Source organism: Centroberyx gerrardi, chromosome 11 (assembly GCF_048128805.1).
Source record: "Centroberyx gerrardi isolate f3 chromosome 11, fCenGer3.hap1.cur.20231027, whole genome shotgun sequence".
In the NCBI taxonomy this organism is placed as follows: domain Eukaryota; kingdom Metazoa; phylum Chordata; class Actinopteri; order Beryciformes; family Berycidae; genus Centroberyx; species Centroberyx gerrardi.
Genome location: NC_136007.1, coordinates 20,625,203 through 20,652,906, shown reverse-complemented (window position 1 = coordinate 20,652,906; position 27,704 = coordinate 20,625,203). Strand labels below are relative to the sequence as shown.

The 27,704-nt window shown below is 40.5% G+C and overlaps 3 protein-coding genes across 5 annotated transcripts; 2 read left to right on the top strand and 1 right to left on the bottom strand.

Moving 5' to 3' along the window:
- Window positions 1-152: 152 nt before the first annotated feature.
- On the bottom strand, window positions 153-26,077 carry rb1 (retinoblastoma 1). Of its 3 annotated transcripts, XM_071916595.2 has the most exons (27): window positions 25,843-26,077; window positions 25,261-25,381; window positions 24,862-24,965; window positions 21,798-21,932; window positions 21,578-21,616; window positions 21,382-21,431; window positions 21,003-21,113; window positions 20,389-20,534; window positions 20,180-20,257; window positions 18,012-18,121; window positions 17,821-17,898; window positions 16,532-16,619; window positions 15,950-16,066; window positions 15,785-15,841; window positions 15,481-15,512; window positions 15,207-15,283; window positions 14,815-15,038; window positions 5,214-5,329; window positions 4,528-4,682; window positions 3,865-4,010; window positions 3,593-3,697; window positions 3,336-3,449; window positions 3,063-3,211; window positions 2,910-2,940; window positions 2,651-2,793; window positions 2,127-2,173; window positions 153-1,989 (listed from the first exon to the last, which is right to left on the bottom strand). In XM_071916595.2, exons 1-27 carry the CDS (start codon window positions 25,950-25,952, stop codon window positions 1,925-1,927), a joined length of 2,748 nt encoding a protein of 915 aa, XP_071772696.2. In that variant the 5' UTR covers window positions 25,953-26,077; the 3' UTR covers window positions 153-1,924. The 3 variants fall into 3 exon arrangements, with proteins under 3 accessions (XP_071772696.2, XP_071772700.2, XP_071772701.1); XM_071916599.2 differs by lacking the exon at window positions 25,843-26,077 and having other exon boundaries at window positions 24,862-24,960; window positions 25,261-25,374; XM_071916600.2 differs by lacking the exons at window positions 20,180-20,257; window positions 20,389-20,534; window positions 21,003-21,113; ... (4 more) ...; window positions 25,261-25,381; window positions 25,843-26,077 and adding an exon at window positions 19,294-19,325.
- Window positions 7,322-9,839, top strand: lpar6b (lysophosphatidic acid receptor 6b). The gene has a single exon (XM_071916601.2). It carries the CDS (start codon window positions 7,876-7,878, stop codon window positions 9,010-9,012), a length of 1,137 nt encoding a protein of 378 aa, XP_071772702.2. The 5' UTR covers window positions 7,322-7,875; the 3' UTR covers window positions 9,013-9,839.
- Window positions 11,446-14,028, top strand: LOC139925322 (lysophosphatidic acid receptor 6). The gene is made up of 2 exons (XM_071916649.2): window positions 11,446-11,558; window positions 12,907-14,028. Exon 2 carries the CDS (start codon window positions 13,036-13,038, stop codon window positions 14,026-14,028), a length of 993 nt encoding a protein of 330 aa, XP_071772750.2. The 5' UTR covers window positions 11,446-11,558; window positions 12,907-13,035.
- Window positions 26,078-27,704: the final 1,627 nt, after the last annotated feature.

Sequence of the window (27,704 nt, the reverse complement as noted above, 5' to 3'; positions counted from 1 at the left end):
TTACCCATGGCTCCTGCAGGAACACGAACACCTGGTACAAAAACCACTTCATAATGGGGGGCTGTGGTTAGGGTGAAGGTTACAGGCTGCAGCCCACAACAAAGGATAACAAATACCCTTAAATGAACAGACTCGTATGAAACACACACAGCTTAGGTTTTCATATTTACTTACAAATGCAAAGTATAACATGACTAAAGTGATGGTGAGGACTGGAACACGCATGAGACAACTCCCGGTTCCAGCTGATCACATTAATGCTCTTCAACTTATCAGCTAGTTAATCACAACTCCACACTGTTTTTGGCTACTGTAGGCTGCAGGGCAAGGGTAAAGGAACGGACTCATGGCAATGGATTAGCAAAGGGGAAGAAAATACATGCATGTAGTGCCCTCTTTCTCCAACAAAGTACAAAGACAAAAGCAAACAAGAAAATAATATTTTCCTAAGAAATATTTACTACATTCTTCAAATAACTACTTCAATAAAGTACAATTTATTAACACATTTTAATTTAAAAATCTGATAACTGATTGACATTTACAGCAATATTTCACTTTGGTACATGGTCCTTTATAAACCTGCTTGTCTGGTGTGACCTCTGACCTTACGTGCTCCATCTGGTGTGTATTCACCATTAGAACTCTCATTACCAATTATTGCAAATTAGGCAATATTATTTCTTGAAAAATCAGACCCAAGAGCAGAAACAAATGTTCCTTCAGATCCCCTGTATGCATTTAAAGTATGATTTTTAGACACCTGGAAGTAAAACAAAAGTTTCTATAAAACTATAAACGTTATACCAAAGTGAAACATTGATTTAACTGTGACCAAGTCCTTTCAAACCACAGAGAATGTGTTGTAGAAAATACATGAATTTTGGTGAATGTAAATTTATATATGGTTTTCCTTTCCAAGTGATATTTCACTTGAGGGTATCATTTTCACTTTTTGGCACACTTGCCTCTAGGAGTTCATGAACAGTCAACCACACCAGTACTGGGTGCTTTGGAGACCCACTGAGAGTCAATACTTACTGAGCTCTTCTAAAAACGATACTCCTGACACAAACAAACACAGCTAAGCAGATCCAGGTAATATTTCTCTCCGTTTACTGGGCCATACTTCCAAAAAAAGCTGCCTATTTACAATTATTGATATTGAGAGCTGGAGGAAAGCCTGAATGTAGGTGACAGCCGAGGCTAATGCTGGAAGTTGACTGCTCCTGAACTCCTACCATTGAAGTTATGTACGCTAAAGTTAAAGTATTATTCCCAAGTAAAATATTACTTTAAAACTAAAACTGATGCAAGGAAAAGACATATCTTGATTTCCCTGAGGCTGACGGTTTATCCTTTTTGAAGTGAGTGATCACGATTTAAAACACTTGAAATGTTGCATCATGATTGAAACATTTGAGTTAAGAAATGTAATTTCTCTGTCAAAAAGAAGTAGGTCAACAGTTCCAAGATTCTGATAGCTGGGGCTCGACCTGTTATTTTACCCTCCACAAGAAAACCACCAATGTGTCTTCACACTGCATTGGCAATGGAAAGTATTCATGAAAGTATATGATGTAGTGAAAACAATGATTTCTTATAACATCCACAAATTAATATCACTCTTAAAACATGACCAAACATGCTTAATCTCCCACAAGTCAAATCTGACGATGCAGGAAAAACATTACTCAGTTAAAACAGTCAGTTAAAGTATCAGCAAAAAAAAAAAAAAAAGAGGAGAAAGTTCTCTATATTCACAAAGTACTCCTCAAAGAAAATGGTTTATGAAAACAAGTTAAATATAAACTAAAATCCAATTCAAAATGTACAGGGAAACTCTTGTTTCACTTGGTACGTGAACAGAAAGTACAGGGTTCACGTTGTGGCGAACAGTGCAGGTCGGTTCAGTAGGCTTCAGTTACTCCTTCCTTGATTCTGCGTCCTCCTTCATCTTCTGTTCCTGCATGCGACTCCGAGTGGAGCCTGGATGAAAATACAGAAACATCATTATGTTACACGTACATACACTTCCACATGGTACAAGCGATACGATGGAGAATGAGAACACCAATCAAAGAAAGACTGAGAATATTAAGTGGCAAAAATTAAACTTCACTTACTCATCTCTGCAAGCTTCTGTATCAGTGTAGAATCTCCACTAGTTTTGCTGTAAAAAAAAAAACATGGATAGAAGTCGGATTATTGAATTGTATTGCATTTATATAGTAGCCTATTTTGCTATTCCACTGGGAATGGGATTTTGTGCCTATGTAATATATGCACATTATTTAAATATGGCTCTAACCTTTAGGTAAAATATGAAATATCCATGTAAACACATTACAAACCACCCTGTACAGTCTCATTTGAAGACTTTGAATACACTTTTGTATCTACACACTTTATTCACCAAACCACTTCAGATAACCAGTAAGTATTACTACTGTATTGAAATGAATTATATCTCTACTCGCTATTTTTCTGATGTTTGCAAAAACTGAGACAAAAAAAGCGAGGCTCCCTGCTCATGATGTCACTGAATGATTTTTCACTCGTTTGGTTGCCATAGTACAAAAGCTGTAGTGGTTTTGACTTGTGAAATGAACAAATCAATTAACAGGAAATAAGACCACTTGTGACAAACCTGCCGTCAGCTTCATCTTGCCCGTCCACATCAAAGCGCAGCCTCTTCAGAGGCTTGGGAGGGGAGCCGAGATCCAGAGTCCTCTTGAAGGAGCGATCGCTGCTGTTGACCATCTGGTTGATCTTTTGGAACCGATTGGATAGCTGCACATGAAAAAAACAAAAAACACAGGAAATGAAGAAATGATCATTGCTGTTTGTAGTTGTTAAATGGAGATTATCCTTTAATATGCTGCAGAGTAAACAAAAGAGGCACGTACCCCAAAAGATTCACCGATCGACACCAGCATTCTGTAAAGGCAAAACACACAGGTTAGGAAAATCGTTTGCAATTAAGCTTTTTTCAAAGTCAATTTCAAGGACGATGTTATTTTAAAATAGTGGCTTATACTAAACAAATGTGGAGAACTGACCTGGAGCGAGGGGTCATGATCCCTGGGGACATGCGTGGGCTTTTCAGGGGGGAGATGTACACATTGTTGCTGCCAGGCACACGCAGAGGGGAGCTAGGGAACTTATAGGGGCTGCGTGGGATTTGTGGGATTGGAGAGAGGGTCGGGGGCTAGAGAAAAAAACAACACAAGGAGAGGATATTAATTCAGTATGCGTGTGGCATTTATGTGATTGTGCTCGTATTAGCATGTGTTAAAATAATATTCTAGTCCCTCACTGGGGAAGTGTCTCACCCTGGTAGAGGCGTACTGCAGGATGTTGGTTTTCAGCTTCTGCATGAACACCTGGTTGTAGAAGACGATGATGGAGTCGTAGTGTCCCTCAGAGATCAACACCTGCTTAAAGGTCTGTAACAAAGAGAGTGAGATGAGAAGGGGAGTTCAAAAAGACTTCTACTTCATGATTCAAATCTAGACGTGATCAGAAGAGCAGAAGACTGAGCTAACGGGTGAGAGACTCATTTGGCGAGGGATTTCAAAAGTCGCCTCACCTCCTGACGGGTGTTGGACATGTTCTTGTATGCCGTGACGATGGTCTTGAAGCGCAGATCGACGTTCTTCACTTTACATATGGCATACATGGCTGACATCATCAACTACAAGAACAACGAGAGGTAATTGTGAGAGAGGGGGAGAGAGAGAGATGGAGAGAGAGTGAGAGAGAGCAAGAAATAGAGAAACAATGAGAGAGAGCGAAAGACAGAGAAACAGATTAGATGATGAGAGAGAGAGAAAAGCGTATATTGTCAGGTTCGGGTGTTACCTGGTCCAGGTGTCGGTCTCTCATCAGCTCGTACTCGTGCTGCAGAGTGTGCTGGAACAGCGTCCACATGATGGGCTCCAGGTCAGGGTGGGAAGACAGCAGGTAGGAGCAGAGCATCTTCAGCCGCGTGTAGGCCAGTCGGTACACTACAGGTGGAAGAGACACGAGGCAGTTGGACACAGGTACAACACACAGTTACCACAGCACTAAGAATATAGTGGCACGACCAATCACAACAAAGAGGAGGCGCTTCCCTGCAACCAGATGTATATATAAATCTGATATATCAGATTAAAGCCAATGGGGAAAAAACATTAAGGATTTGCGTACTGAATAAAGCCAATAGGCCAATTATTGGTTGTAATTTTCCCATATCTTCTTTGAGTTTCTGCAAATCCACTGACACATCATAACCATAATGCTTTAGCAATATTCAAGTCAAATCAGTCACCGAATGAACTGGAGACTCTGAATTTACTGTCTGTTACGATTACACATTTTATACAATAAATCATTAACCTACAGAACCATATTAATTTTTGTTTTTAAAAATATGGTTTGTCTGTCAATTATGGGAAAAGTAAGTGAACCAATAAAAATCTACAACAAAGTCACACTCCTGATGTGAACCAAATCAAAAACAAACTACAGGCGACATCTTACATTTTTTGTAGAAGAGGCTGAGAGAGTTGGACTTGGGGAGTCGTGGGGTCTGGCCAGCAGGCTGGGCGGGAGCCTGAGAGGCAGGCTGAGAGCTCGGCGTGGCTGGGGACTCGGGAGGCAAGACGCGGTGGTTCGGACGCATGGGGGACAGATACCTGCAGGGGCGAAAGAGAAACCCAGTGGGCTCCGTCAATTACAGCTCCAACATTAGTATGGATAAAATGATATGCAGTCATTTAAGAGTGAAATTTTCCATTAAAAGTACAACACAAACCACAGATAGCTGACTATTCATAGAATGGTAGGAGAATAAAAGGGTGTAAAGCTACAGAGAGGAAGGGTCATTGTCACTATGAGTCATGGGATTTAATAGATAGCATGGGTCTAAACCAAAATCAGATCAAATGGTTAACACCAAATTGTCAGACAGTTGAGGAACAATCTGCAGCTCCACATCCACAGCCCTACAGTAAAGTATTGCAGTTATTCATATGCTCATTCAAAGTCCCTGAAACTGGTACAGAGCTCGTTTGGCAATTCCAGTCGGGCCCCAACACTTGACAGAACCGATTAATTATTATAATAACCTATTGACCTATTAAAAACTGCCCTCATTTCTGATTGGCTGAGACTCATCCGAAGCCATTGTAAAATACCATAGACTAAGTATGGGATGGTAGACTCACAGGTCAGCGGCGGTGTGGTTGTGCTGCAGTGGCTGGTTAAAAGCAGCAGGGGTCTCCGCCTGCTCTGCTGGACCCTCCTCATGCGTCCGTTTCAGCAGCTCAAACAGAGGGGAGCCCTGGGGAGACAAAACATGATTATTTACATTTAACCAGGAAAGATTATTCATATTTAATCAAGCAAGGAGTCATGGAATTCCTTCAGTGCATCTAAATCATGTGGAGTGACTTATTAATGCTGTTTTTAATATTTTTTTCCAGAAACTGATTTGGGAAACAAACTTTGGATAGGATAAAATTGTCCCAACATTGCTGATACAAGATTAGTTAGCTGCCCGTCCCGAGGCTAGAAGAAGCTGATCCCAAATCAGCTTTAACAGCTGGTGATGACACCTACTCCCAACAAACAACTTCCAATAGTGAAGTTGTAAAAATAGTGAGCAAACACGCTATATTTGTCTGACATTGAAAGTTTTGCAATGATGAAACACCGGGCAGAAACAGACTGAAGACTCTTGATTGACTTTTAGATTCGCTTTTAAGAAACTTTTGAACTTTATTTCAGTTAATCTGATCTGATAAATAAGCACAACCTGATACTAACATACTGATATGTTGATGTTGGCAGTTAAATTTATCATAAAACTATCACTGCTGTTATTGCTGACATTAGCCTATATGAGGTAATGTCAGATCTGCAGTCTTGGTGACATGGGGAGGGAGATGGGAGGGAGGGAACACCAGGGAGGGAACTTATGAGGAATTACAATGTACTTTTTGGTCTTATAAATCAGTTGTTCACAAAACATTAAATCACATGAATGGGCTGAAAAGGTAAAAAGTGAGGTTTTACATAAGATCATTAATGATAGTGAAATATGAAAAAAACACAGTCAGAACACTGGTATGCTCCTTTGAAGTCATGTTAAGTAGGCTAGTAGGCTATATGGTATAATCCACTTCATGGCAAGCTCAGTTTCTTTTCCCAGAGCAAGAGGTTTGACAGCATTGTCAAGTGCTTGACAAGAAACTCACCACATATTTAAAAAAATTTGCCCAGCAATCAGAAAATCATTTACATTTACAACTTCACACAAACCCATCAAACTACCTTTCCAGAAACACAATGGCTAAATGCAAACAAAGGATTAACAATACAATTGTTCCTCATTTTATGTTGACTTTAGGACTAAAGACACTCCCCTGCAGTATTGTATCAGACCGGGATATACGTATATTAGCCATGCATATGGAAAACCCCTCAAACTACAATCAAAAAGATATTTTACTAAAAACTGGATTTTCTCTAGATACCAACATAGCTAAGAGTCGTGCCTCTAACAACAACACACAGACGATTACTTTGGCCACCTTTCACACAACATTTGAGTCAAGATCAAAGGTGTGAAAGTGAGCGGTGCACGTGCACAGCAGCATGTATCCACAAAGAAAAAAACCTGAGATGAGATCAGGCAAGGTACTGGGTGGGGTTTACTATTCCTCACACAGCAAATCTGCAGGTACAGACTTGTCATTAGTACATTCCCCTTCATTCTCGCTGCTCCCTGCTGACGCCATTGACAAATTTCAAAAGTATGCCAGGTGGTTAAGATGAGTATATGACTTATAATGGATACTGACACTGGTACCTCCAATTAGGCTGAACAAAATGATTAATGAAAATGAAATTCCCTGATTCACTGTTTATCAGCCTTAATTTCTTGTCCCTAAAAATTGTTACCTGTTTATTTGTGTGGAAATAAAAACATACAACAAACCCCAAAAAAAGCTAATCAAATCAAGACAATTTAATTAGGCTATGTTATGCATTAGCAGGTTGTTAATGACATCTTGTAATCCAATCTTCTACTGGACACAAAAATACTTTGATGTCTTGGTGGATTCATCTAAATACAGCTATGGCAGTCAAGAACCCCATTTCAAAGTTCTGCAATTTAAATAGAAAATCAAAAAACAACATGGGCCACGCCCGTCTCTGTTCAGATTACAGGTGACTGCATAAACAAGGCAGCGATGGGAGGACTTTGACTCTGGTGGATGCTCCTCCCTCTGTGCCTCAGCAGTCCGGTGGGTACTTTGTGTTAGAGCCTCTGACAAGCAGCCTGCTGTGGGTCTCTGCTTAGCGGTCAGGCAGTAGAAGAAAGAAACCTCTGGAGCATAAGAGTGAGAACCACCATGCCCCCAGGGGCTGCTGCAGGAACAGACAGGAAAAGAGAGGAGAAGGAAAGAACCACTCGACTGCTCACAGACTTGAGGAGAAGCACATGACATTTCAACTCTGGAAGAAGAAGCAAAACTCTGGAAACCGCCTTCAAATGAGGATTACTAGAACCAGAGGACAACATTCAAGGAGGAATTAAAGTGGAGGATTGTCTAACGACTTTGGATACCAATACAGGTATTACTAGGAGCTGTTTCTTTTCTCCTCGATACCACATAACATCAAATTAGACATTAACTGAGAATACTTTAAAGTATTTGGTGACTGCCTTTTGCCTGCCCTCATGCAATGTCAATTCTTCCAGCCCATAGCCCATGCTGGGCTAAACGAATTGAACTGGTAATTTTACAACTGACAAAAAACTAAGTGCTCCGATATTCTTAAAAGATAAATTCAACTGAGCAGAAGGTTGTGACTTTGTTCATGTTCCAAAATCACCAACTCACTGTAAGGATGTATAATAGCACTGACAACATCAATATCAGCACCCTGGAATTGATTCAACCATCCATGAGCTGCAATAAGAGCGATCAATTTAAGTACACCCTCTACAGCACAGTTTTCAGCCTGGTGTTTGTAGTTGGACTTCTCTTCAACATGGTTGCTGTATATATTTTCGCCTGTACCTTAAAGCTGCGCAATGAGACCACAACTTACATGATGAATCTTGTGGTTTCGGACTTGCTCTTTGTCCTCACCCTGCCTTTTCGGATATTCTACTTCGTTAGGAAAGACTGGCCATTTGGCAGGGTGGCATGCAAGCTCTCTGTGTCACTGTTCTACACCAACATGTACGGCAGCATCCTGTTCCTCACCTGCATCAGCGTTGATCGTTTCCTGGCCATTGTGCACCCATTCCGGTCCCAGACAATTCGCACCAAGAGGAATGCCAAACTGGCCTGCTGTGCCGTGTGGATCCTGGTTCTGTCTGGCAGTTTACCCTCAGGATTCCTTTTGGACACCACTTCGCTCAAAAATCAACGCAACTCTTCCTCCATCTACTGCTTTGAGAACTTCTCCACGAAGCAGTGGGAGTACAAGCTGTCCAAGGTGGTCATGTTAATTGAGACAGTGGGCTTCCTGATCCCACTGATGCTCAATGTCTTCTGCTCAGTCAGGGTCCTTCAGACACTGAAGAAACCCCAAACCATCAGCCGTGGAGGCATGCTCAACAAGACAAAGATCTTACGGATGATCATCGTGCATCTACTCATCTTCTGCTTCTGTTTCGTCCCCTACAATGTCAATCTCATCTTCTATGCCCTGGTCCGGACCAAAGTCCTGGCAGAATGCTACGCAGAATCAGTGGTCAGAACGATCTATCCCATTGCTCTGTGCATAGCAGTGACCAACTGCTGCTTTGACCCGGTCATTTACTACTTCACCTCAGAGACCATTCAGAACTCCATCAAACGCAAGTCCATGGCTGCACACAGTGACGGCAAGCTTTTTGCCAGACTGGAGACGGACACCACACAAAGCAGTCCAAATACTACGCCCAACAGCCTGAGCCTGAGGGCCCTGAGAGCCAAAGTCTTTAACAATGAGTCTACAGTGTAATGTCAACTGTATGATGTGACATGATAAATTATTTAATGAGCATTGTTGGTGAAACAGATGCAGATGGCAGCAGAGTGGCCTACAGGACCATGACAACACAGAAACAAAGTAAAGACACTGTGGTTTCTAAGGAGCCATTCTCCCATCTACTGGACAGCACAGAGACTATTTACTAAGAATTAAGACTATTACTCAACCGATTCCTATTCAATTAATATAGGAGTGGAACAAGTGAAAGAGAAAACATTAAAGTAAAAAAAAAAATGTGTTGCAGCTTAAATTGCCTTAATCAAGGTAACAAATACAACACATATTACAGAATATAAAATCAAGCAACAATCAAAGATGGCCGTCTCAGAACTGACCGATCACATGTCAATATGCTAAAAACAAGGAGACGTCACCTGGTTCAGTGGGAGGTGGAAATTTACCCCTGTAAGGCAATATGAGTCAGAATACTCAATTACAACACACAAGGTGGAGAGGTCTTTCACATTAAACTCTTCCTTAATTAGGGAATAGATTTGAAATTGTGGATGGGAATTAGTGGACACAGATGTATAGGCAATACTCTGATGCATGGTGCTTCAAAACAGTGTCAGCATTTACCCATAACATTCAAGTCTTATGCCCCTGAGCAGATTCCCTTGTAAAGAATTCTGCTTTGGCAACACTGAACCAGTATTACAGCTGTCTTTTATGTAGTGTATTGTGTAGTGTTTAAATATTTGTGGCATAACAAAGACAATTCTAAGCACTTTACAGATAAACATGTTCTATAACAGCCTTTGTCAATACTGAAAGTGAATAAAAAAAGGATATTAACTTTGAAATTTATTTGACTGTTCCTGGTTTCCTGGTTGGTAGAGTGGGGTGTAGAGAAAAGATATTTTACATTAACAGATGGTTATCAGTTGTTCACATACGTCATTTTATCTGGGTGCCACTGAAACAATTGACTTAAACCTATTAGTCATGCAGTTACTAACAAGATAGCAAACAGGTAGGAGACTGGCTGGCCAATACCATGAATCCCCAGTGAGTCAATCAGTTTCAAATGCTGGGTTGTTAAGAGATTACAGGTGTGGTCTATAAATGCCAGATCCACAAACACAGATTAGCACTGCCAAGGGCCTTCTCTAAATAATTTGTCATTTATGTGGGCAATTTAGGAAGAGTAAGAAATATCAAGACAAGTCAAGAGGTTCCCCTACAGCATATCTGTGGATAAGACAAAACTGGAGTATGAGGAAACTGAACAAATTTCACTCTAATTCACAGACTAGATTTCATTTTCAAGTTACTAAAGCAGCCCACAATCCAAATGGATTACGGTGTAACCTAAATGTAAGTCAAATTTGTTCCATCTTGTAAGAGCTGCGTTCTACAAGACCGAGCGTTACTACATTCCTGCTGAGCAGCTTCCCCCGAGGGTCTAACAAGGGTACAGTCGTCATCAGCGCTCTTCTGACGGAAAGAATTGTGAAACCAGGGCAAGCGAGTAAGCACATGCCTCTTGAGGGAGAAGTATGCAAAATACAGCACAGTGGCTGCTGTAATACTAAAAAGGGTCTGATAAATAACACAGTTATAAAGTTACAGTAAAGTTAAAGTTACGCTACAGTGTGTGATACAACTAGGCTTACATTCAGGATGCAAATGGATTATCTCCACCCAGCACAAATGAAACAGTTGTCAGGTTATACTGGATTAACAGTCTTGCGCAGGAAAATCATTCTGATTCAAAGTTGACATGCTAAGCACATAGCCTGGTAATATATCAGCATTAACTTACTGTTATCCAATCAACTTTAAATTCTAATGTGAACAACACACACACACAAACACCTGAGCAAACGAATGCAATTCATGCAAACATATCCACAAATATTTAATACAAGGTTTACCTAGATCAAACAGATTACGCATTCTTTAAATTTAGGATATGTAGGCCAACTGAATTTCATTCTAAAAAAAATAAACTTGGCACATACAGAAATGCTTAATTGAATGCAAATATTAAAAAGAAAACTTTCACACCAGCTCATTTCCATCTGTAATATTAGCCTTGAGCCAACCTTGTGTTTCACACTGTGAGAATTAAGAAGGTAAAGTTGTTCTAACATAGTTTTTACCAATACATGCTTGAAACAGTACTTTGATGAATGTTACACAATGATTTGTTTACATTAGGACTCTACGGTAATCACAAAGAGTGTGTGTAGGTTGTTGTACTATACATATGAGTGTGTGTGTGTGTGTGCGAGAGAGAGAGAGAGAGAGAGAGAGAGAGAGAGAGAGAGAGAGAGAGAGAGAGAGAGAGAGAGAGAGAGAGAGAGAGAGAGAGAGAGAGAGAGAGAGAGAGAGAGAGAGCGAGCAAATTGACCCTAGCCTGTGGCGTGAACTGATAAATATTCCAAATAGATCACCGCTACTAGTGTGTGCACTAGTGCAGCATCATAAGAATTGAATCTCCTGCTGAACATCAACTGACTGGAAATATAACTTTATCACAATCTCACTGCATTAATGAGATCCTGATACTGGTGAGTAACCAAAATGTCCTGTCCGTTTCAATATTCTCCTCAGCATTGTCTGATTATAAAGTGACTTTTATATGAATCCAGTAGAATTATTTTGATTAGAAAAATATTACATTTTTATAAAATCAAAACAGCAATCAGTTGAATTGAAATACAAGGGCAGCTTTGCATGCAGTAATTTCAAAATAATTTTGCAATCTTGGGAAACGTCCTAGGGAAGAAGGTTGATAAAAAAAATCGATTTTTTTCTATTTATACGAAGATGGCACACATACATACAATAACAAAATGTTGTTGTTATATTCTGATGACTATATTTTATGTGGAATACTATTTAACGCACCTTGAAATCAGCCAGTTGCATAATGCTGGTCATCATGTATTTTGGAGGATAATTCCTGTTTTTTGTGTGATATTTAAATACGTCTTTGGCTTTAACAAGTAAAAGAAGCAGATGAAAGCTAAATGAATGGAATGTGATGAGACCAAGAATTACGAAACTGCTACATGGTTCACAATTTTTGCTCACATCAATTTAAATCAATAGCATTTAAATGCCCTAAAATTTGAAAAAATGTCACATTTAGCTCTAGCCTGTCAGGTGTTTAGTAATAATGATGGCTGAGAATTGGTGATTGTTATTATGGCCATTACCAGAGAGCCAAAGCAGGCGATTCAGACATATAAACCTCAATATCAAAAATTAATAGGTTCAGAGAGTCAAAATTGGGGGGTTTGGGAAGAGAAATTGATAGACTAAAAAAAATATGTAGGTTTCATTTTTATTATTTTTATTTACATTTCACGACAATAAATGCCATTTAATGTCCTATCTTGAATAATGGAAAAAGTGGAAACTGAAAGACTGGAAGTCGGAACAGGCTTGACCTTCATACAGGAATTGACTTATGGCTTCATTTATTATTATTTATTTACTTTATGCAAAAGTAATATGACATTTTATTTTATTTCACCCTAAGTGGTTGCATTTCTGCTTTTTACTACAGCCACATTAAAGACCAACAGCATTATCAGTCAGTACTGCAGCACTGAATATCATTATCAGTACTGAGATAATACTGGGAGCTGTCTGGCAATTCCTACCCTTTTCTTATTACCGAGTGGAAAAAAATGTAATGTAACCAGGTGTGTGTGAGTTAGCTTGTTTTATGAGAGTGGGAAGTTGCAGTTAAAACTTTGTTGACAGAATTCAACTGACTGTTATCCAGCATATCAAACACAATTCAGTTGTGCCAGCAGTAGTCCTGTATATACAGTATGTCACCTCTGCAAATTTACACTCCATAAAACTGCAGACATTTTGAGTTCATTAAGTCTTTACTTGCCACAGGTTTAACTGCTCAGGCAGCAGGTACTGGATATGTTCATCCCATGTTATATTCACTTCAACCTACCTAATTTCCTCCAGACATGAGGGAGACACAGTGATAAAGGCTGGAATAGCAAATCATATTGAGACATGGAGCCGTGGAACATGACTGATGTGCCAGCCAAGCCTTTCTCACCTCTGTCCAACTGCACTGTGGACACCAGCTACCGCTTCACCTTCTATCAAGTGTCCTACAGCGTCATCTTTCTGCTGGGGCTGGCCACCAACAGCCTGGCTCTGCGCAGAGTGTGGCTCTCTCCCTGCACCCTAACCAGCACAGCCATCTACATGGCCAACCTGTCTGCTGCCGATTTGTTTTTTGTGATCTCTCTACCGCTGAGAGTCTACTACTACCACCAAAAGGCCCGGGCCTTTTTCTCCAAGACAAGTGACGCATCTGCTTGGACTCCTGGGGCGGCATACTGCCAGCTCACCTTCACCCTCAAATACATCAGCCTGTACGGGGGCATCTTCTTCCTGGTGTGCATCGCTGTGGACCGTTACTTTGCTGTAGTGCACCCGCTGGCGTCGATGCCCCGCAGGCTGCGTGCTGCGCAGCTGATAAGTGGGGGGATCTGGTGCTTGGTGCTGGGGCTCAGCGTGGGTCTGCCTCTGCTGCGCTCCGCCGCTGCCCGTCAACACCAACCCTGTCTGCTGGACCCATCCTCACAACGCCAGCGCACCCTCATCCTGATAGCCCTGGGCCTGGTGCTGGGGTCGTTTCTGCTGCCCACCGCGCTTCTTCTCTTCAGCTACTGCAGCGTGCTGAGTGTGCTCCGCCAGCCGCGACACCGCTCCCGCAGCAAGCGACGCGGTCGCAAGCACACGCTCACAGTCATCTACTGGGTGCTGGCTGTCTTCCTGCTCTGCTTCGTTCCCTACCACATCAACCTGCTGGGATACACTCTCACCCATGTGGGGCTGCTGCCCAGTTGTGGTCTGGCCAAGTTGACCAAGGCCGTGCACCCTGTGGTGCTGTCACTGGCCAGCTCCAACTGCTGCCTCAACCCGCTCATCTACTACTTCTCCAGCAGCCTGGGACACAGGGAGCCAGCCAGCAGTGGAGGCAGCGGCAGCCAGTGAGACAGATCATGTCAGACCGCTGCTGGAGGGGAACCATCTCTAGTCCTGTCTAAACCAGCACGTTAGTCCCATGGGTGCAAGAATAGCAACTAACTTGTTAAAAAGAGACAAGCCTCCGGTCTTTACTTACACTTAAGAAGACAAAGATGGGCATGTATTGGACATATTTATACAAGGTAACAGGAATTTGTCTTTCCGCATATCCCTCCTTGATAGACACACACAGAGCCCGCTATGCATATGCACTTCCTTGTAGGTAAGTGCAGCTCCTCTGGAGCGGTTTGGGGTTAAGTGCCTTGCTAAGGGGCACTTTGGCGGTGATAGTGGCCTTAGGTTATTTTGTTGCATTTTGTTTGCCATATTTTGTTCAATGAGTTTGTAAAACAATGATACACCATGAAATTTTCATATGCAGGCTGTGTTCATTTTATGTTGAAACTGCCTGATATGACAAAGTGCTGTTCAGTAATTGTGAAGCCAATATTGTCAAGCCAAAGAATACAAGAGTTTATGTGCTGATTATGTTGAGTTTATATGTCTATATGTTGTTTATGTTATTCTTGAACTGTAGCAATTTTGAATACATTTGAAGAAATTCCTGCTAATGGTTTTGTTCAAACTGGGTGACAGCTCTATAACTCAGTGCTGATGTCATTGGCCAATAAATGCTATAGCGGGTGGATATTTGTATATAATGTATGTGTCTATTTGCTATACATGTGTTTTATGCAAGTGCTGTGACATTATTTCAAGCATGTTGTAGTGGTGATGAGAGACAAGACTGACCGTCCTCCATGCGATGTTCTCCATGATTCGATGTTCGCAGCTCTCCAGATGTTTGACGATATCTTTGCTCAGGCTGGGCTCAGCCTTGATGAAGCTCTCGATGACTTTGTAGAAGTCAAAGGCGGCTAGCTCGAACACATCCAGTATCCAGGGGAAGCACAAGTCTGTTTCAGCTGGGTCACCACCACTTCCATGGTTGTATCCTCCAGTTTTAAAACAGCTCCCTATTCATGAGGAGAAATTGGCACAAATTACAGCCTGTCACACAACTACTAGAAGTGTACAAATTTATCAATATTACTGATGACAGTAAGGTAGAATATGGCTACTGGAGAATCACTATATGTGATTGCATCTGTTCACGTGTAAATGCAGCAAATTAAGGGACGCACCTCCGTAGGTTGCCATGACCACTTCCAAGGCGCAGGCCAAAAGTGAGGTGTGGAATGCCGAGTCATTGAGAAGTTTACTGGAATGGAAATCACATGACTCAGCTCGAGGCAAACAACGCTTCACTACATATCTGAACAACAAGGAGCATGCATGCACTACAAATGTTCAGCAAAAATGTAGGTGAGTGGACACCACTATTTATCAGCTTTGACTGTAGCATTAGTTTATATTTCCCAATTGATTTAATGAAATATGAAGAAAAAAAAAACATACCTGAAATTTTGCACCGACAGTCTCTTCTCCTCCTACCGAATAAAACAATGTTATTTCATGAGAGGAATTTAATGTGAGGAAAAACAGAGTGACTCCGAATTATTTGAGATACTGCATGTGGTACTTTAACTAAATATCTCTCAGTAAATTGAAACAATATAGTCATCACTGGTGCTGACTATTTGCTTATCCCATCAACCAAATATGACAATACATGTTTTAGTCTTTGTTTCACTATGCAGGACATGCCAGCTGTTTATTGTGTCACCATGGTGACGCAATAAACGGACAACATACAACATACCGATTTGAGCATTGACTCCATGACTCTGTAATACAGCCGGACACCAAGGGTAAACCTCTGAAAGATGAAAAGAAATATAGAATCCATCATACATCAATAAATTGAGGCTAAAGTGTGTGTTGCCATTCTTCCTCACCATTGTCTTTCTGAGTGTTTTGTTCGTACCTGCTTGCCAAGAACCACACAGCGTGGACCGACTGCCTGAGCGAACCTCTGGCCAAACACCTGTCCCAGAGTCTCCACCCGCTTCAGCACCTCCTCCGTAGGGTCCACCGTGCAGTTCTGACCACAGGAGAGGAGAAAAGAGCAGGGGGGATGAAGAACTGCTACGATCAAAAGACAGTGTTGCTCAACAACAAACAGGGTCTCTACATATTTTCTATGGGATTTTTTTTCCAGAACTTAATTTCTTGAATGCATTTGAAGACTTTGGCCAGTGTTCAATTGTATGCTGTGGTTGGGCAATATAACAGATATAATAGATTATCCTTCACAACAAATATCACAATATGTGGAATGACAGTGGGTCTACAGTTAAAATGTGTGGTCATATATGTATCAGGACCGAACAATAATATTTCTCCTTACTTTTCCAGACTTTCTGTGCAATTCACAAACTTTTCTCGACTTGGAAATTAGGCAGTTCATTTTCTATACTTTGCCACGCTTTCAAGGCATTTGTAGGAATTGTGAACATAGAAATGGTGTTAAAATTTTAAACAAATAGCAATGCTTATAGAGACCCACTTTGAAATATGTGGTCAGGTTAGCAGATGGCTGGTCCCCATTGGAGGTGAGATCAACTCTCAACTGCTGAATGGAGTTCATGGCAGCTCTGATAAGAAAAAAAGGGTTAGGGTTAGACAGTGTGGAAGGACAGAATCAGACAAAATCTAAAAATAATTAATACAATTTCAATGTCACTATAATATGCCGCCACTTTAATATGCCTAACGCAAAGCATACAATACAGGGAATTTGACAGTAATCTCCAATGCTTGGTTTTCAATTTCTGGATAAATAGGTTTGTATATTGTGTATCTACTAGCTGCTGACCCTGGATAAGCAATTAATTTGATCGATCATCATCAAGGAAAGATATATTTGGCTCCAGCATGCCCCCCTTCCCTTTCAAGTACCAATCCCACCAACTTGGAGCATGCTTCATGGCTGACAGCCATGTGGAAACATGTAAGCAGGTCTCGCTGTGGTGTTTTTTCAGGGTCATGTGAGTGACTTCATATAGATCAAAGTCAATACACATTCATTACTGCATTCACAGTTTTCGAGATCAAGACAAGGCAACACAGATTAAAATGGATTTTTTTTTCTTCTGCAACTACTGTAGTTTCATAAAATATAATTTACAGATTTTTATACCAGCTCCATCAAGCAGGATACACCATGCACAAATTTAGCTAAAATAAAGAAAGAAGAATTCATTCAGAATTCATCCGCTGAGAATAAAGTGTTGTAACTAATATACAAATCTGTACATTTTTTGTCAACTTTTAGCTAACATTAACATGTTAATAACAAAGTAAATAATAGTCATAATACAGAGAGTGTTTGTATATGTGTCCGTATTCAACATTTCACCAGTGGTGCCTAACCTGAAACAGGCACAAGTAGATCATTAAAGGATGCAAGTATTTCTATAATTGGATGGCAGTAGCCGAAAGGTTAAAGAAGCAGGCCTGTGACCAAAAGGTCAAAGATCAACTTCCCCAACCGGCAGCAGGGGGAAGTGAATGACTAATGATTTTCCATCCCTACACAACTACTGTCAAAGCGCCCTTGAGCAAGGCATTTCATTCCCAACTGCTCCAGTGAACGGCTCAGCAGCCAACAGTATGAGACTGTGTTTGTACTGGGCAACTCCCAGGTGAGAAGGTATGTGACTGTTTAAGTGTTCAACAAAGTGCTGCTGAAAGAGAACATGAGTGCTCAGTCAATCTCCCCTGGGTAAATAAAGTCTGAAAACAATCCTTCTCTCAAGAAAAAAGAAAGAGTAGAAGGAAGGAGTGACTGCTCACCTGACCGGAGTCTGGGGTGGGATGAGCACAGGATCCTCTTCAGGTGCGTTCTTCTTTGGCGTTCGCTCCACCTGCATTCTGAATGAGGAGAGGGGATTATTAAACTGCCACTGTGGAAAAGCTTGAGACAGGACACATCTAAAAGAACAACATCAAAAATACTGATGAAAATACTGAATAAATTATATTACATCTCTAATTTGGGAGCGAGAAGAGTCTCATCTCCATCCAAAAACAGCAGTCCATCAAAGTCTCTACTCTTGAGGTAGTGCTCTTCATACTGTTGGCTGAGGTCATTCACCTGGGGGGGAAATAAAAGGTCAAGGTTACTCACAGTGAACAGCCTGCCCACATATTAAACACCACCGCTGTGCACTCATTTGCACCTACCACACGCTTGAGGACTGTGACAGTCTTAACAGGTTATGAAAACAAAGGTCAGTTCACACTAGAGGACAGGTTTTTCCAAAGTTGTTGTCATCCTGTCATTACGGTGTGCAATCAAGGGCATGAGACGAGGATGAGGAATCACACCCTAAATAACTAGGATACGCAGGATTCCTCAATAGCCTCAAAACATGTATACTTTTGTCATCACAAGACAGTCAAACCAGATAAGTAGCTACATAGAAAGTAATTATTTGGCTCCATTTATTGCAATAATCAGAGTTAGCCATATTTAAATGTGATGATTTGATATATCAGCCCATTTACTTAACCACTAGCAGGAAACTTGTTAGTGCACACAGAATTAGAATTTCCTTTTGACATCGTTGAGGCAAAACCAAGTAAACGACAAACTGTGTAGGTTAGTGGAGATCATTTGAATTGCAGGATAGCCTACACAACACTGTCATCATCAACATCCATCAATTTCTCACTGTAATATCCTGATATCCTGACTCCTGGCACTACATCTAACATAGACTCTAGGCTCTGGGTGGTTTCCCTGCCTAGGTAAGTCTATATGAGAAACTCCAACTGTCATGCTCTCTCTCTCATTGTGTCTCAGCCCACTAAGCCTAAGTAAACTGTGGTGGCCTAAAGGTTAGAGAAGCGAGCTTGTGACCGGAAGGTCGTCGGTTCAATCCCCTGGACCGGCAGGATAAATCTGGGTGGGGAAAGTGAAAAGCAGCGCTTGCCCCTCCCTCATTACCACCACTGAGGTGCCCTTGAGCAAGGCCCTTAACCCCAACTGCTCCAGTGGAGCTGCTCAGTGGCCAGCAGATTAGACTCTGGTTGTACTGATCAGCTTCCAGGTGTGAATGTGTGTGAATGTGATCAGGGCGTTCCTGAAAAAGAGAGCATTTCTCTCAGTGAAACTCCCCTGAATAAATAAAGGTAAAAAAAAAATTAAAAAAAAACAAAGACTAAAAAAGAGACTAAAAACATGCGAGTGGAGTCCTGAGTCATTGCACTTGGATACAGTGTTACAATCATGCATTATTTTGCTCAACTCTCATTTGCTATTACCAACTGAGCTTAATGCTCTTTGGCAATTGCCAGGCTCTGCTCTCAGATGGTGCGTCTGTCTACATTTGTCCAGATCTGAATCTTAAAAAATAAAAATGTCTGAAGTAATTGGGCTGGCTGCAACTTGTCTGCAACTAGATCAGGGCAACAGATTGAGTCTTACACACATTCCTAAAGTAATCTGGGCCAGGCATTGGTCCTGACAGTATCAAAATCTCTAGAAGGAATCAAAATTACCACAAGTATGAAAATTACTTGGGATGGCTAAATTGGGCCAACAATTTGGATACAAAGTTTCTTTAGTTTTAACCAACAGGGATATTCGGGGACAATAGAAGCTGATCTTAGTGTTTACATAGATGTTTTTTTCTCATTTTCCACTGTCCGCCCATAAGTCAGATCAACGAGCTGAACAAATACTTATCCAGCCGCTAGCTGGAATGCGACACTTGTCAAAATAATGTGTGCCTACTGTCCGTCACTTGGCAACTAGAGTAATGCAACAGTTAAAAAATATGCTTCTTCAGAGCGTGTCAGTGTCAGCAAACAACAGCATCCTGTCTCAGCTGTTTTCATACCAGCCTCTGCAATATACTACCCTGACACCACAATGGATGAGGATCCCATGCTTGACAACACATTTTCCTGACACCACATATGGAAAACAAACATGTAGGTACAACTAAGAGAACAATGAACAGCTGTCAGACACTCAAACATTCGACAATGACTGCAGCAGCCAGGAACAAATAACTAATGGCAACAGTAAGCACGGAGGGGAGCTCATTAAGGTTGGGATATATTGATGCAGGCAGTCTTTGTATTACAGCCCTGACGCTGATGGAAACCAAACAGTCAAGCAGGTGGTGTGACAATGCCTCCCTACCTGAGGAAAATCTGGGGATCTTGCGAGATCCATTGACTCCAGGAAAGCAGAGAAACTGGTCTGGTACACATTCTTCACCTGCAAAATCCAGTGGCATAGAGGACCAATGAGGGCAGAAACACACTGAATATAGAAAAATGTCTTCTCAGGATATTGTATGTGTTTATATGATGACCCAAGGTGGTGTAAAAAAAGGGGAGGGCATGGACCTCTTCTGCGTTGCATTCATTCTCCTTGCACAGGGTCTCGAGAAGCTGCACATCCACCTCTGGCTCGGGAAGCCGGGGTTTGGCTTTGCTCTGGTTGCGACGGGATGTTCGCGTCGGGGGGCTCTGAGCTTTGCTGATGGCTGATTCTGAGAGAAAGAAATTGTATAAGAGGGTAAAAAAAATCTGTGGGTGCCTTGAACACAAAATCTTTTTATAACAGTAAACAGCCAAAGTCAGGGTTCCTACACATTTTCCATGTCAGAAATTCCACACTTTCACCAAACCTTACTTTATTGACTGGATTTGAGGATTTTGGCCATTGATCAATAAGAAGCTGATAGTGGCTGGGCAAAATACTATTATATAGCTGAAGATAATTCTTCCAAACAAATAAGAATATGTGAAATGACATTGGGTCTAAAACTACATAAAACATGACGTCATATTTATATCCTGATTGAAAAACATTATTTTTCCACTTTTTTCTCAAGAACTGGAAATTATCAAATTAACTTTCTATACTTTCCAGACTTTCCAGACCTGTGTAGGAACAGTGCAAACTGCAAAGTATTGAGTATTTTTAAAATTCGTAAGTGACTGAGACTGAAGCTTACGGTAGAGAGGCTGCAGAAGGTCGGGAGGGCAGCGCTTGATGAAGAACTCCAGCGCGCACAGCAGCAGCTGGAACGATATGACCAGGTCATCCTCCATCTGCAAGGCCCTTCCTGCAGGCAGCAGAGATGCAGCACATGAGGAGCATCATCACAATATGACTGTTATAACAGTCAGTAACACTATAAGTGCCGCCGTGAGGAGAAAACTGTGTGTGTGAAAACATGAAGTAGGAAGGAAGGAATGTAGGAGATAAAGCAAAATGGAAACTATTTCATGAAGTGCGTTTCTGCACACACAGTTTTATCCACTTCCTTGTTCTGATGGTTTTCGTTCATGCGAGTTGGTATATTTGTTGATGTGTAATAAGCCTTAACCCACCTTTGGCTAACAGAAACATTGTCCAACAGCTCCGCATGGTCTCCTTTTCCCTTGAAAATGAGACACTGAACCATTAATCATGCACCAACATCACATCTTTGACTCATTTAGCCAAAGTGAAGCCACAAAAATATTGTTAAAAACAGGAGTGTGATAAATACATTCCGCTCATGTAGTAGCATATTCCTTAACTTACTTGTCATCAGAGCCCAAAGCAAAGATTTCCTTGCATGTTCTGAAATAAAAACAGACATGACCAATTCAAGTTTTGACTAATAACCCCTCTTCAAATTAAATGAATAACTTTAGATGTTTCAAATATTTTTTATAAGAATCAGTTTCACCAAGAAGCCACCTACAGTGCTACATACATCTAAAAAGCAATTGTACTTTATTGATATTATGCCACCACTCACTTCTCAAACCTCTGGTAGAGAGCCAGCGTCACATCATACTTTTTCTCCAGTCGTGTCAGTACTGAATCAACCCGGGTGCTTATTGTATCCAAGTTCACATCCATCTTCCTCACCAGAGCCAGGAACTGCTTTACACTACAAAAGAAAGCATGTATCGGTAAGAGAGCTAAAATGGCCTTTCATTTTAAAAAAGAAGGAAACATTGCAATACCTCCACACTATGGGTACAAAATGAATTGAAAACAATAATCACATTTGTAAGATTGATTACTGCAATTTCCAAATGACAAATGGCTGCAATGTTTTTCTTAGCAGGAAATATAGGCAATATCAAAAGTCTACACATCCTTCCTAGTTTTTATTGCCATGAAAGTGAAAAGGTCTGATTTGATGGGTTTTCATTACAGGCATTAAAACCTACAAAATTTGTAAGGATGTGTTGATTTTGACATTCACTGTATGCTGCAGAAAGCCTCCTGAATACGGTGTTCTTGTGTTGTGCAGAACCCCAGGCATATAAACCAAGTTGCAAATCTAAGAAATGTGCCATTGTATCCCAACTGAGCAAATCCTATGCATTTGCTTCTCATTTTGGCCGTAGTTTGTAGGTGGACCACTGTTCTCAGACCAGTCGGTGCTTTATCCTTGCATAGAATGTCTATTGAAAAGAATGGGGCTGCAATCGACAGCAAGAATACTTTTAAACAAATTTTGTTATGAAGTATACCTATAAGTCAACTACACAGCGTTAGAAGAATCTGTAATACAGATATGGATTTGTCATTACAGAGTGAAATCACGTTACAAAGTTTTAAAGAAAAAGGTTATCCAGAGGCATGTATCCAATCAGCTTTAAGAAAATTGGAGGATAGATAAAGAGCAATAAAGAAAGAGAAATAAAGAAAGAAAAAACTGAACAGACCCTACTCCATCATATTAGATTGAATTGCATTTTAACATACAATCCCAGGGTTCAACAGTAAGGATTTCTTCCCCTTGCAGATAAGGGTTCTACTCACCCCTAATATATTTTCACTGGCCCAGCAGGCAAAAGTGAAAATAACTATTTTTCATAAATGTAAGTGATTCATTACTATAAAATGTATGATACTGACTTTTCATAATATACAACAGCAAACTGACTAAAAAATAAACAATAATATTTAATTGACTGTGAGTAAATGTGTATGATTTTATGGTTTTTAACAATAGATGAACCCTCATAACCAACTTTTAGAAGCTTTTCTGTAAATGTAACAAGCAATAAAGCAGAAGCTAGAGGGGAAATTATGAGGCTGTTAAGTCTGTTAAGTCATTTGTCTTACCAACACATAAATCAGACCTGCTGTGTTGTCAGCTGGCTGCTTTGCCAACATACAGGCTAGGTTCTGCCTGCTCTAGTCTGGACACAACTATGTTTGTGATAATTGTCTGTCTTGAAATGAGCCAAGAAAGCGCCATCTTGATTTGCCTCCCTTGTAAATCACTGGCAAACTGCACAAAACATTGCAGAGATTGAGTCATCATTTTAAAACTAAGAAAATGGTTGCTTCCACTACGGCAGCAACAGACTTTTTCTTCTTGATTAATATAAATCTAAGTAACTGCCACCATGTTTGCTCTCCACATAACTCTGATGGCTCAGAAAAAGCGAAACAGAGAATAAAGTGGGCTAATGGCAAAGCAAAAACAAACATAACAGCTTTATCACTAGGTGACAAACAGTGCAAACACAAACTTCTTTCATTGGCCCAATTTGGCCACTGACTGGCCAATCAATTGGCCCAAATCAACATCTATCTGGCCCCAGGCCATTGGGCAATCAATACTGTTGAACCCTGAATCCCTTTAACCATGTCATCAAATCTACAATCATGAAACACTGGCATATTCTCTCCTCTGATAGCAAAATAATGCTGTTCAATACCATCCACTGTTTAAGAAACACAGTTAAATATCCATAGTATTAGGATAAATTGTAAATCCTAGAGGGGAGGTTTTTACTATAAGCCCTTTGGGGTTTCTTACCTCTCCTGCACAATCCCTGCTATGTTTGTTTTTATATACTTTTGTTTTATCACTTCGTTTGTGCTACTAAAATAAAATAAAATAAGAGACAACTAACGTAATAGATTTCTTGATAAAAGCTGACACACACACAACCAAAAGAAGCACGTTCATCAAGGGGAATCAGTGAGCACAAATGCTGCATGAAACTCAAACACATACAATCTCCTGCAGCATGACACCATGTTGAGCATGACGGGCATAAGGTAGGAGGCCTGAAACATACGGCGTTCAGCCACAGAGGGGGAGATGTTGAAAAGAAAAACATTTTAAAGAGCGAATGCTTCTAGATGCAGACTTTGAAAACAATACACCCTAGTGGCATAAATGAGGAATTTATCAAGTGGTTTTCCTGTAATATCATGTGTTTTGTCCACAAATAGACATTAATTAACAGATTATATTTTGACTAGTGTGTTGACTGTTTTATGGCTCATCGCCTGATGCTTACATTAACCACACAAGTCCTTGTTATCAGCCACTTGGTTGGATATATTAACCTTCTGATGGACAAGTGCATCTCAAGTCTTTTCTCAACCCCTTTTAATCTTTGATGCTTATTGAAAATGTTGATGGATTTGCACTTTGCACTTTTACTTATATGATTTCCTGAATGCACATCTTATGTATTACTGCAAAACCACTTGATGTCGGTATGATTTTACCAAAATTAATGGTTTCGCTTGTGACACACAAACACCCTATTTAAGACACTTCATCAGTGTCCACAGTCACTGATGAAGGCCAGTGCCAAAATGTTTTGTCTCTCATAAAATATATTCTTTCAAAGTATCTTTGCTGTCAAGTATGACACCATTCTTTCGAAAAGACTTCTCATTTTGACCCTCAGGTTTTTGTTTTTACATTTTCATTTGTCGAAGAAGAAATTATGTAGAAAAAGAGATGTGTTTTGCATGTATCAATGTTAACAGCACAGTTGCACTTTTAGAATTACAATATTTGTCAATAATGTGCACGGTGCATGGAGTACACTTACTTCAGATCCACTGCTTTCTGAACCTGAGTTAAGGTAAAACAGGCAACATCCATGTCTGTTACGGTCACAAACAAACAAGCACCCCAGAGCCTTTTCTGACTGTCCTGAATTGAAGTGGAGAAAAAAATAGAGTTAAAAACATATATTAAAAAAAAGTTATAACATGCAATCATTTTTGGTAACACTGTCACCAGTAACTGTGTATGTCTGGTGGATAAGGTCAGATGTAATCAGGATGATTGAATGCAACTGTAATCCACTTAACACTATAGGACTGTTATCACATAACCTCACCTACCCAAAATGTTAGATCATGTGTCAAAATCACCGTTATCCACCTTTGTCATGGAGTGTTTACATTTCCAATTTGTTGTGGGATAACTAGGAATAGATACATACAGTGACTTCATCCATTGATTCTTGAACGGTCTTCCACAACGTCCAGGCACGGTCACACACTGTGTCTGTCACATGGAGACTCTTGCACAGGGTCACAAACTCAGCATCCTTTTCTCTGTGTCTAGCGGATAAAGGGCATAAATCAAGATCAAGCAGAAAAAAACAAAACTTTAGCACATCACGACATCAGCTGGCAATACATGGTGGACAGATGACAACAATGACCTTTCAGTAGAGGATTTAATTTACTGTTAAATAAAGACTGTGTCAGTGTGTGTGTGTGTGTGTGTGTGTGTGTGTGTGTGTGTGTGTGTTATAACAGTGTTGTGCATTGTTATGTTTGTTATTGAATAGTTAATAGCCTGTCTGTGGCCAACTCTCTACGACTGAGAAACATTAACACTAGCTTGAGGATTTGCATTAGCTCTAAATGAGGGCCTGGCCTAATTCGAGAGAGCTAGCTAGTCAGTCTGCCGGTTTGTCACATAATAACACAGTGAAATGCCAAATATTAACAGTGTTATTGTGCCCAGTAAGTAACTGAGTTCGCTGACCAATAATGTATTGAATGGGGTAGCTTACTTTTTAACAGATAACTCTGGGTTCTCCTTCTTCTCTGGGGAGGCACTTTTAACACTGGGCTTCAGCTCCTTGGTCTGTGTTGTCCCGGAGTTGCGTTTTTTAGGTGCCATCTTGATAGCCGGTTAGCTAACAGGAAAATATAAAAATAAAAAAATATATTACAATGTTTTGAATACAATTATACCTGTGTTAAGCAATGTTTACTTAGTTTAAAGCCCACTACTCCACGAGTCCCGTGCAGCAATACAACAAAACCCGACTGACTTCCTGAATCCTGAAGTCGCAGTAAAGAGGGCGTTCGTTTTGTTAAACTGAACTGCGCGTTGCTGTGCCTGTGCCGCCGACATCTCTATATTAGACTCTGTCACCAACCCCATCAGTGCTAACTTATACATTAAGCTCTTGCAATCAGTCATACCTGCATAAATCTAGTGCTGTCGATGGCAACCTTAGATTACAGGTTTATTTACCCCACTTCCAAGTTTGAGGATAAACAGTGCGCTACATGGTTTCACCGGGATCATGTGACACACCGTCACCCTGTTAAGGCCAAACGAGCTAACCCAAACGCACCAGATGAAAACGCGGGAAAGTGTCTGCGCAACATCCGCCCAAAGCACTTTATCCCGCCATCCCGAATAGTCACACAAAGGCTGTAGATAGAAGCTAATGTACTTTTACGGTCGGTACAGTGTTTGTCACCCATGTGTTGCTTCTATTGCCCATACCCCTACTCCTCTTCGTACACCTTGTGCATACTAAGTTTACACAGTGGCACCTGATTACCAATGCAGTGACGGACGTTTGTTGATCTTTACATTGCACTTGAGTAATAATATTGATTTTGGACGGAACTTTTTGTGTTCAGCAGATGAACAATACTACATTTCAATAATTGACACATACTGTATTCTCTTTGGTCACTGTAAAATTAATTATTTGTTACTCGTTTCAAAGTGGATTGTGATTGTTCATATGGAGTTTTAGGAAACAAGCAGCCCCCTCGTGTGGTGAAATTCTTACAACGGCCCTTTTGTTTTTAGTGATCGGTTGATAGGGTCAGGGGTTTGGGAAACCTTTTTGGGCTAGTCATTGGTAAGCATTTCTCTGAAGTTACCAGGTTTAGTTACTTTTATCACTGTTATTGTAATGTTAATGCATGTTGATGTGTAATCTCAGACTCAGTAAAACCTTCCTTAAGGCCTTCGTCTATTTGTTTTGGATTTCCTATGCCTTGGCTCTCTGGATGACGCAATGGGCAGCCTGATGTCATTCCCCCACCCCCAAACACACACACACACACGGAGAATGCTTTACTCAAATATAAATGAGCAAAAGAAAAACAAATATAGAAAAAAATATATAGGATTCGGTCGTCATGATAGGCTTTGGCAGTAGGCTACTAATTGGAGTGAAATGTAAAGTAAAAACATTCTTGAAGCATTGTATGTTTTGCAGTTATTGTTTCTGTCTCATGTTTTGTGGCCTATTACAAAACATGAGACAGAATATATATATATATATATATATATATATATATATATATATATATATATATAGGCTACAGCTGATGCATATATGTATCAGGCAGCCTGAAATAATAAGAAAATATAAATTCATGTCGGCTTGTCAAGCAAAGAAGCATATTTGTCTAAATCACTTCTTATTTTTATGATCAATGTCATGATTGTCCTTAAAGGTTCAGAAAACCCCCCCAAAAATATAGAATAATTGGGTTCACAGGAAGAGCAATCAAATTCATCAGTCCATGAGCTGGCATGTGCTATTCTGAGGGAAGCACGAGGCACTCAGTATTGATAGTCTGCATTAGCCTACGAAGCAGGAGTTTGAATGCACCTCAT